The sequence below is a fragment of the Oncorhynchus clarkii genome, chromosome 20, assembly GCF_045791955.1.
Source record: "Oncorhynchus clarkii lewisi isolate Uvic-CL-2024 chromosome 20, UVic_Ocla_1.0, whole genome shotgun sequence".
NCBI lineage: Eukaryota > Metazoa > Chordata > Actinopteri > Salmoniformes > Salmonidae > Oncorhynchus > Oncorhynchus clarkii.
The window spans coordinates 6,054,323-6,063,536 of record NC_092166.1 but is presented as its reverse complement, the minus strand read 5'-3'; the positions used below and the strand labels follow the sequence as shown (position 1 = coordinate 6,063,536).

General features: G+C 44.6%; 1 protein-coding gene across 1 annotated transcript in view; it reads right to left on the bottom strand.

Annotated features, from left to right (window-relative positions):
- Positions 1–209: 209 nt before the first annotated feature.
- LOC139377218 (inhibin beta A chain-like) overlaps positions 210–9,214 on the bottom strand; it is a 9,837-nt gene continuing 832 nt past the window's right edge. Inside the window, exon 2 of the mRNA XM_071120218.1 lies at positions 210–1,110. Within this exon, the coding sequence (XP_070976319.1) occupies positions 278–1,110 (833 nt within the window). The 3' untranslated portion in view covers positions 210–277. The remainder of the gene's footprint in view (positions 1,111–9,214) is intronic.

Below are 9,214 nucleotides of genomic sequence, written 5' to 3'. Positions count from 1 at the left end.
AGAAGCAGGAATCACATAAGCAGTCCCACTCTTGCTCTCCATTCAACAAAAATATATTCTGTATTCTCTTTTTTTTTAAAATCTGAAACAGAGACTTCACAATTTCCCGTCGGATAATCAGACAACACGGACAGATCAGTCAGTCAACAAATTTTTTACATGACTCCCCAAAAAAGGTATTGTTTTTGTTTGAAGGGATAAACGGCCCATCATCCCAACGGTGTCTTCTTGTTATTGGTGAGTCTATATATATATATCTGCTCTCTTTCACTGTCTCTCATGAGCAGCCACACCCGTCCACAATCATGTTCTGAATATCCTTCTTGATGATCTTCTGCTCCTCGTTGTAGTAGAGCATAGACATGGCGCGTAGCCGCGTGGGCACGCAGCACGACTGGGTGTTCTGGAAGGGCGCGTAGCCTCGCATTCGGTAGTGGTTGATGACAGTGGAGTGGAAGGACAGCGAGGAGCCCGTGATGCTGGCCACGTGGCTGGGGCAGTCGCCCTCGCAGTAGTTGGCGTGGTAGCCCGGCGGCGCGATGATCCAGTCGTTCCAGCCGATGTCCTTGAAGTTGACATAGAACTGCCGCTTGCAACAGATGTGCATCTTTCCTTCGCACTCCAGGCCGCGTTTGGCGCGTCGGCGAGTGTGTTCCTCCATGCCGGGCCGCAATACGACCATGAGGAAAGGCCGGTGGGATTGGTCCCTCTCTCGTCCCGGTTGCTCGCCCTCGGTCTGGACCAAGATGGGTGTGGCGCCCGCCTCGGTGCACTGCGGGCAGGAGACTCGCAGATCGATGACGCTGCCACCGGTGTCCAGGAGGGACTGGATGCTGTGCGACACGGGGAGCGTGTGCCAGCCGCTGCGCCTCGTGTCCACCATCTTCTCAGACACCAACTCCTCCTCCTCGCCCTGGGTCTCGTTGACGGCAAAGCCTGGTGCTTTGGTCTTCTGCCGGCGGCGCTGCAGAAGCTGTATGTTCACCTTGCCCTTGCCTCGCCCTTGCCCCTTGGCCAGCTTGAGGAAGAGCCACACGTTGGCCTGCTCCACCACTGAGAGCTCACTGCCCTCCTTGGAAATGTCAAAGGTCACAGCGGATGTAGTGTCGCCTACAGGAGAAAAGTGAAAAGGTTGTTTAGTCATCACAATGAGAGCAATGCTTCAAATGTGCATAATCATTTTTGGTTAGACAACGCAGGTTTTTCTTTGCTCTTCTAAAATAAAACCTAGTATGTTTAAAAGAGGCTGTACAGGAATGTAACTGACTGGAGGTGTGCCCCTCTTTGTCCAAAAATGGAATTTCTGGACGAATCTGTGTGTCTGTCCATTTAGGGGACTTCTTTTGGCTTAAGAGCACCCCTAGAGGCAAAAGCCCCATAGACGCCTTAAATATATTCAAAGGCTTACTCTAAGTATCAAATAGAGCTCTAGACTGAAGGAGAGATATTGTACATGCTTTTGACCATGGACAGTCCATTCTATTCCAAATCCATACTCTGTTTGTACAAGAATGCATTTGTTCGAGGTCTGTCGTGTCTGACTAGGTTTGGCTCGGATTTATCTTTCCCAGTCACTCTGGCATCTGTTTAGTTAGGAAAGCAATGGGCGGATTGTTGTGAGTCAAGTTACACTTTATAATAACCTCCTAGTGACTTTCATTAATACGTCTTTATAAATACTTGTGTAGATTTGAGTCCTGGAGATGCAGTGATTGGACTAGTGTATGATGTTCATATTAGGACAGCCTCATGGATACCAGACATTTATTGTCTGATATTGTACACAGTTGCACCTAATAAAATATAAAAATAAAAATATTTATATTGGTTATAATAAATGTTTCCAAAAACAAAAAAAAATGTAATATAGAGAGCTACCATGAAGTCTCTCTGGCCAATGGTCAACGTTGTGCAACCCATCACGTAATAACACACATCTCCAACACAGCCTCATTGCTCATTAAGCTAATTAAGAAACGCTAGCGGCCATGACTAAAGTCAAACGAGAGTTGTCTTTGGGGTGTGGTTTGATGTGGGTGTGTTATTTGCACATATCGTACCCTGGCAGAGACTGGTGTTTGTCCCCCCTGAGTCACCGTAGTAGCAACAACATAGCCACCTCCTCAAAAATAGTCACTTCCTTAAAATAGTCTGAATTAATTTAGGATAAATTAAGAAGTCTGTAATTACTATCATTTTGACGTTTTTGCAGTGGTCTTAGTCTCGCAATTTTACACTTAACTAAGGTGTTTGGTGTAGTATTTATCATGCTAAAAAATATGCATATGCAGTTTAGTCAAGTCTGGAAAGTCTGGAAAATCTGGCTGCGCTCTCAGGACTGATTTCTGAGAACAATAACACGTTTACAACTTCCTCATCAGCTGTCCAACTATCGTAAATAAACACAAGCTACAGGCTGTTTATCAGTGCCCAAAATCACTAGCTCGCTAGCTAAGTTCCAACTCAATAAAGCTAGCAAGTAGTAGTTACTGTAGCAGACACATTGAACAGCCAGGCCACGATCAGTTTATCAAGTCATTGGTGAGTGGCGACGTGTGTGCTTAGGTGACTTTATTATTATTTATTTTTTTTACAACTTTCTCACTATCTATTACCAAAGTGTGCGTCTTTCTGGCAGTGTTCGTGCATAGCTGGTTCTCTGTGGTTTTTGTCGGTTTGGGAGAAACATGTCCTGGGAATCTCATTGAATTGAATCACAAACAAACAGGAGTGTAGTGTAACACCTAGTGTAACTAAACAAAGACAGTCAACCAGCAAACAGCCTGGTTGGTCGGAATTATTCAGTACTTTTGGGGGCTTTAGCTGTTAATTAGGCATCATAAACCATAAATATATTGAAATGGGAGCAACTCATATCGCATATGCTTATGCATGTACAGAAAAGCCCACCAACATTAAATTACATTCATACAATTCGTTCACACGCTACCCTCTCTATCTCTTTTTCTCCTCCTAATGAACAAATTAATAAACAAAGCGGGGAACACACAATAGTTTGACTGAAAAGCGCTTCAAAATATATTTGGCTAGATCTAAAATAAAAATAAGAAAATAAGGCTATTTCCCTCTCTAGCTCTCTGTTCTTTCCCTCTCTAGTCATCTCTGTTCTTTCCCTCTCTAGTCCTCTCTGTTCTTTCCCTCTCTAGTCCTCTCTGTTCTTTCCCTCTCTAGTCCTCTCTGTTCATTCCCTCTCTAGTCCTCTCTGTTCTTTCCCTCTCTAGTCCTCTCTGTTCTTTCCCTCTCTAGTCCTCTCTGTTCTTTCCCTCTCTAGTCCTCTCTGTTCTTTCCCTCTCTAGTCCTCTCTGTTCTTTCCCTCTCTCCTTTTTCCTTTCCCACCTTCCCCCCCATCCTCCCATATCTCTCCCTTTCCATATCCTTCTCTCACTTTGCTCAGGCTCTTTCAAAGACCTCTCCATCCAACCTCATCTCCACATATAGCTTCCACACTGCCTAAATTAATTATTGGGGCTCATATTTGGATGAATGAAATTATTATACACGGCCAGGAGCCCTCCGATTCGCCTCCATGTCCCCCCCCCAACCCCACACAATCGTTAACACCCCCCCCGCGCCCCTCGCTAATTCCGCCAACTCATTATTGTCCCTTTCTTTAATCGAAGGTTCAATCAAAAGGGTGGTTATTTATAGTGCCAAGCCATTATTGTGCACATTTATGTAAGGAAACAAGAATGCGCTTATTGCACCGCTCTGCAGTATACATCGGCCAACCCTCAATCAAGAAAGCCTCCAGAATCGGAGCACCCCCCCCCCCCCCTTCGTTGGGTTGGCGTGCAGCGCATGACAGCGTGCTGTGGTACACGGATACATGTTGTTGTTCCGATGCATTATATTAAACCTTTCCTGTTGCTGTTTTTTTTGCATCTTTGTCTGATATCATCTTTGATTCACCCACTTCACACCTGAATATGACAATTCTTTCCAACACTAGATATGTACGTGGTTAATGTACACTAGATATGTACGTGGTTAATGTACACTATATATATATACAAAAGTATGTGGACACCCCTTGAAATTAGTGGATTTGGCTATTTCAGCCACACCCGTCCGTTGCTGACAGGTGTATAAAATTGAGCACACAGCCATGCAATCTCCATAGACAAATATTGGCAGTAAAATTGCCTTATTGAAGAGCTCAGTGACGTTCAACGTGGCACCGTTACAGGATGCCACCTTTCCAACAAGACAGTTTGTAAAATTTCTGCCCCGCTAGAGCTGCCCCAGTCAACTGTAAGTGTTGTTATTGTGAAGTGGAGCAACAACATCTCAGCCGCGAAGTGGTAGGCCACACAAGCTCACAGAACGGGACCGGACAGTATTGATGGGCGTAGCACTGAAATATCGTCTGTCCTCAGTTGCAACACACAACAGAGTTCCAAGCTGTCTCTGGAAGGAAAGTCAGCCCAAGAACTGTTCATCGGGAGCTTCATGAAATGGGTCTCCGTGGCCGAGCAGCCGCACACAAGCCTAAGATCACCATGTCCAATGCCAAGAGTCGGCTGGAGTGGTGTAAAGCTCGCCGTCATTGGACTGTGGAGCAGTGGAAATGCCTTCTAAGGAGTGATGAATCACACTTCACATTCTGGCAGTCCGACGGATGAATCTGGGTTTGACGGATGCCAGGAGATCACTACCTGCCCCAATGCATAGTGCCAACTGTAAAGTTTGGTGGAGAAGGAATAATGGTCTGAGGCTGTTTGTCATGGTTTTTAGCTAGGCCCTTTTCCCTTAAGGGAAATCTTACCGCAACAGCATACAATTACATTTTAGACAATTCTGTGCTTCAAACTTTGTAGCATATGTTTGGTGAAGGCCCTTTCCTGTTTCAGAATGACAACGCCCCCCGTGCACAGAGCGAGGTCCATACATAAATGGTTTGTCGAGATCGGTGTGGAAGAACTTGACTGGCATGCACAGAGCCCTCACCTCAACCCCATCAAACACCGTTGTGAATGAATTGGAACGCCGACTGCGAGCCAGTCCTAATCGCCCAACACCAGTGCACGACCTCACTCATGCTCTTGTGGCTGAATGAAAGTAAGTCCTCGCAGCAATGTTCCAACATCTAGTGGAAAGCCTTCCCAGAAGAGTGGAAAGGGGCGGGGGGGGGGGGGGGACTACTACATATGAATGGATTTTGGAATGTTCGACGAGCAGGTGTCCACATACTTTTGGCCATGCAGTGTATCTGAAGCAAGAAGGCTGCAAAGTCGAAGCGTCTGTATGAAGCTATCCCTGATGCAGTGATAATTATTATTATTGTCGTGCTTCTACACTCCTGCATCGCTTGCTGTTTGGAGGTTTTAGGCTGGGTTTCTGTACAGCACTTTGAGATATCAGCTGATGTACGAAGGGCTTTATAAATACATTAGATTTGATTTGATTTGATTATTATTATTTAAAAACAGTTATGTAAGTTTTATGCAGCGGACCATCACACAGAAAACGGTTATCTAAATGTACGGGTTTAACTCACCAACCTTCTGGATGGTGCCTTTTGAAACCGAGGCCTGACATCCAACAACTTGGTCTACTTTCAGTTCCTCTGAACATAGAGACATTAGGGTATAGTTGTACTGTGCAGTTTTCTGCGTTGACACAAAGTGCTTGAGAGAGAGAGAGAGACACAGCTGGGGAACATGTGTCTCTGCTACTTCTCTGCTACTTGTCGGGGGATACAGTCTCTCTCTCTCTCTCTCTCTCTCTCTCTCTCTCTCTCTCTCTCTGTCTCTCTCTCTGTCTCTCTCTCTCTCTCTCTCTCTCTCTCTCTCTCTCTCTCTGTGTCTCTCTCTCTCTCTCTCTGTCTCTCTCTCTCTCTCTCTCTCTCTCTCTGTGTCTCTCTCTCTCTCTGTCTCTCTCTCTCTCTCTCTCTCTCTCTGTCTCTCTCTCTCTCTTTTGTCTCTGTCTCTCTGTCTCTCTCTGTCTCTGCCTCACTCTCTCGCACTCTCTCTCTCTCTCGCTCTCTCGCTCTCTCTCGCTCTTTCTCGCTCTCTCTAGCTCTCTCTCTGTCTCTCTCTCTAGCTCTCTCTCTGTCTCTGTCTCTCGCTCTCTTTTTGTCTCTCTGTCTCCATCTCTGTCTCTCTCGTTCTCTCTGTCTCTGGCTCTCTCTCTCGCTCTCTCTGTCTCTGGCTCTGTCTCTCGGGCTCTCTCTCTCTCTGGCTCTCACTCTCTCTGGCTCTCTCTCTCTGGCTCTCTCTCTTTCTCTCACTCTCTCTCTCAGCCTCTCTCTCCCCGTCTGATGATAACATTTAAGCTCTGAAAAGTTCATTCTGCGTCCTGTTCTTAATATCCACAACACAGCATTTCTATGACAGCAAGATTGTCTGAACGTTTCTTTTGGTTGTCTCCATAAGACATCCCTTTGCAGAAACCCTTTTTGGTTCCAGGTAGAATGATTTTAGTTCTAGGTAGAACCCTACATGGAACCTAAAAGGGTTCCATAGGGACAGCCGAAGAACCCTTTTTGGAACCCTTGTTTTCTAAGAGTGAAGAGCTGACAACTCCTGAGTGCACATTCCCCCTCACATACGAACCCCAGACCTGTCAACATACCTCTCTGTGTGTTCCTCTCTACTGTCATCATACCTCTCTGTGTGTTCCTCTCTACTGTCATCATACCTCTCTGTGTGTTCACCTCTACTGTCATCATACCTCTCTGTGTGTTCCTCTCTACTGCCATCATACCTCTCTATGTGTTCCTCTCTACTGTCATCATACAGTAGTACCTCTCTGTGTGTTCCTCTCTACTGTCATCATACAGTACCTCTCTGTGTGTTCCTCTCTACTGTCATCATACAGTATCTCTCTGTGTGTTCCTCTCTACTGTCATCATACCTCTCTGTGTGTTCCTCTCTACTGTCATCATACCTCTCTGTGTGTTCCTCTCTACTGTCATAATACAGTACCTCTCTGTGTGTTCCTCTCTACTGTCATCATACAGTACCTCTCTGTGTGTTCCTCTCTACTGTCATCATACCTCTCTGTGTGTTCCTCTCTACTGTCATCATACAGTACCTCTCTGATGTGTTCCTCTCTACTGTCATCATACAGTATCTCTCTGTGTGTTCCTCTCTACTGTCATCATACCTCTCTGTGTGTTCCTCTCTACTGTCATCATACAGTATCTCTCTGTGTGTTCCTCTCTACTGTCATCATACCTCTCTGTGTGTTCCTCTCTACTGTCATCATACAGTACCTCTCTGTGTGTTCCTCTCTACTGTCATTATACAGTACCTCTCTGATGTGTGCCCATCTCCCTCTCTAACTTCCTACTTCCTAAACCCATTTGGTGCGTTCATTCTAGAACGTCAACCTCACTATAAATATACAGTAGTATGGGGTTTCTGTGTGTTCCTCTCTACTCTAGAACGTCAACCTCACTTAAATATACAGTAGTATGGGGTTTCTGTGTGTTCCTCTCTACTCTAGAACGTCAACCTCACTATAAATACACAGTAGTATGGGGTTTCTGTGTGTTCCTCTCTACTCTAGAACGTCAACCTCACTATAAATAAACAGTAGTATGGGGTTTCTGTGTGTTCCTCTCTACTCTAGAATGTCAACCTCACTATAAATATACAGTAGTATGGGGTTTCTGTGTGTTCTTCTCTACTCTAGAACGTCAACCTCACTATAAATACACAGTAGTATGGGGTTTCTGTGTGTTCCTCTCTACTCTAGAACGTCAACCTCACTATAAATATACAGTAGTATGGGGTTTCTGTGTGTTCCTCTCTACTCTAGAACGTCAACCTCACTATAAATATACAGTAGTATGGGGTTTCTGTGTGTTCCTCTCTACTCTAGAACGTCAACCTCACTATAAATATACAGTAGTATGGGGTTTCTGTGTGTTCCTCTCTACTCTAGAACGTCAACCTCACTATAAATATACAGTAGTATGGGGTTTCTGTGTGTTTAGCTAACGTTTCACTCCTTTACTTTTCTCCTGTAATGTAATAGCTGAACAGAGACAGCAACCAGGCTAGGGTTTCCCCCATTCTCAACCAATTGAAAAATAAAATTGACTTTTTTCGTGAGGCATATTAATTTAGTCTGTAGTCCATATTCATTTAGTCTATAGTCCATATTCATTTAGTCTATAGTCCATTTTAATTTAGTCTACAGTCCATTTTAATTTAGTCTATAGTCCATTTTAATTTAGTCCATAGGTCATTTTCATTTAGTCTATAGTCCATTTTAATTTAGTCTACAGTCCATTTTAATTTAGTCTACAGTCCATATTAATTTAGTCTACAGTCCATATAGTCCATACACATAATTGGCATGTCACATAATTTACAATTCCTTTTTCTTAATCTCATACCAACCTTTCATTTAACCTTTATTTAACCCGGCAAACCAGCTAATAACAAATTATTTATTTTCAATGACGACCTCCCAAACATATATTGAATGTGCCCCTCCAGCAGCTGCGTTTGTAATGTCTCACTGAAATCATCTAGTCAAAGCTGCAGTCGACATTCTCTGAAGCATGGAGAACTCGTGCTAGCTGAGGATGCACATAACCCCCAAACTAAGAAACTGAAAAGGGATGTCAATAAGTTTCATCTAAGCCTTGTTGACCACAAGTTCGAAGGAATCCTCAAGAGAAAGCCATAAGCACCACAGACACTTGTCAACTTTAAAACGTTTCCAGACCTAGGCAGACCACACATTTCACACACGCAGGTAGTGTGGGTTTCAGGTAGTGTGGGTTTCAGGTAGTGTGGGTTTCAGGTAGTGTGGGTTTCAGGTAGTGTGGGTTTCAGGTAGTGTGGGTTTCAGGTAGTGTGGGTTTCAGGTAGTGTGGGTTTTAGGCCGCGTGGGTTTCAGGTAGGGTGGGTTTTAGGCAGCGTGGGTTTCAGGCCGCGTGGGTTTCAGGCAGCGTGGGTTTTAGGCAGCGTGGGTTTTAGGTAGCGTGGGTTTCAGGCAGTGTGGGTTTCAGGTAGTGTGGATGTTAGGCAGCGTGGGTTTCAGGTAGCACGTTATTTTACACTACACGCCTAGACAAAAAGCTGCTATTTAGAACCTAAAAGGGATCTTCGGCTGTTCTCATAGGAGAACCCTTTGAAGAACCATTTTTGGTTTCGGGTAGAACAATTTTCCTTCTAAGTAGAACCCTTTTGGATTCCATGTAGAACTCTTTCCACAGAGGGTTCTACATGAAACC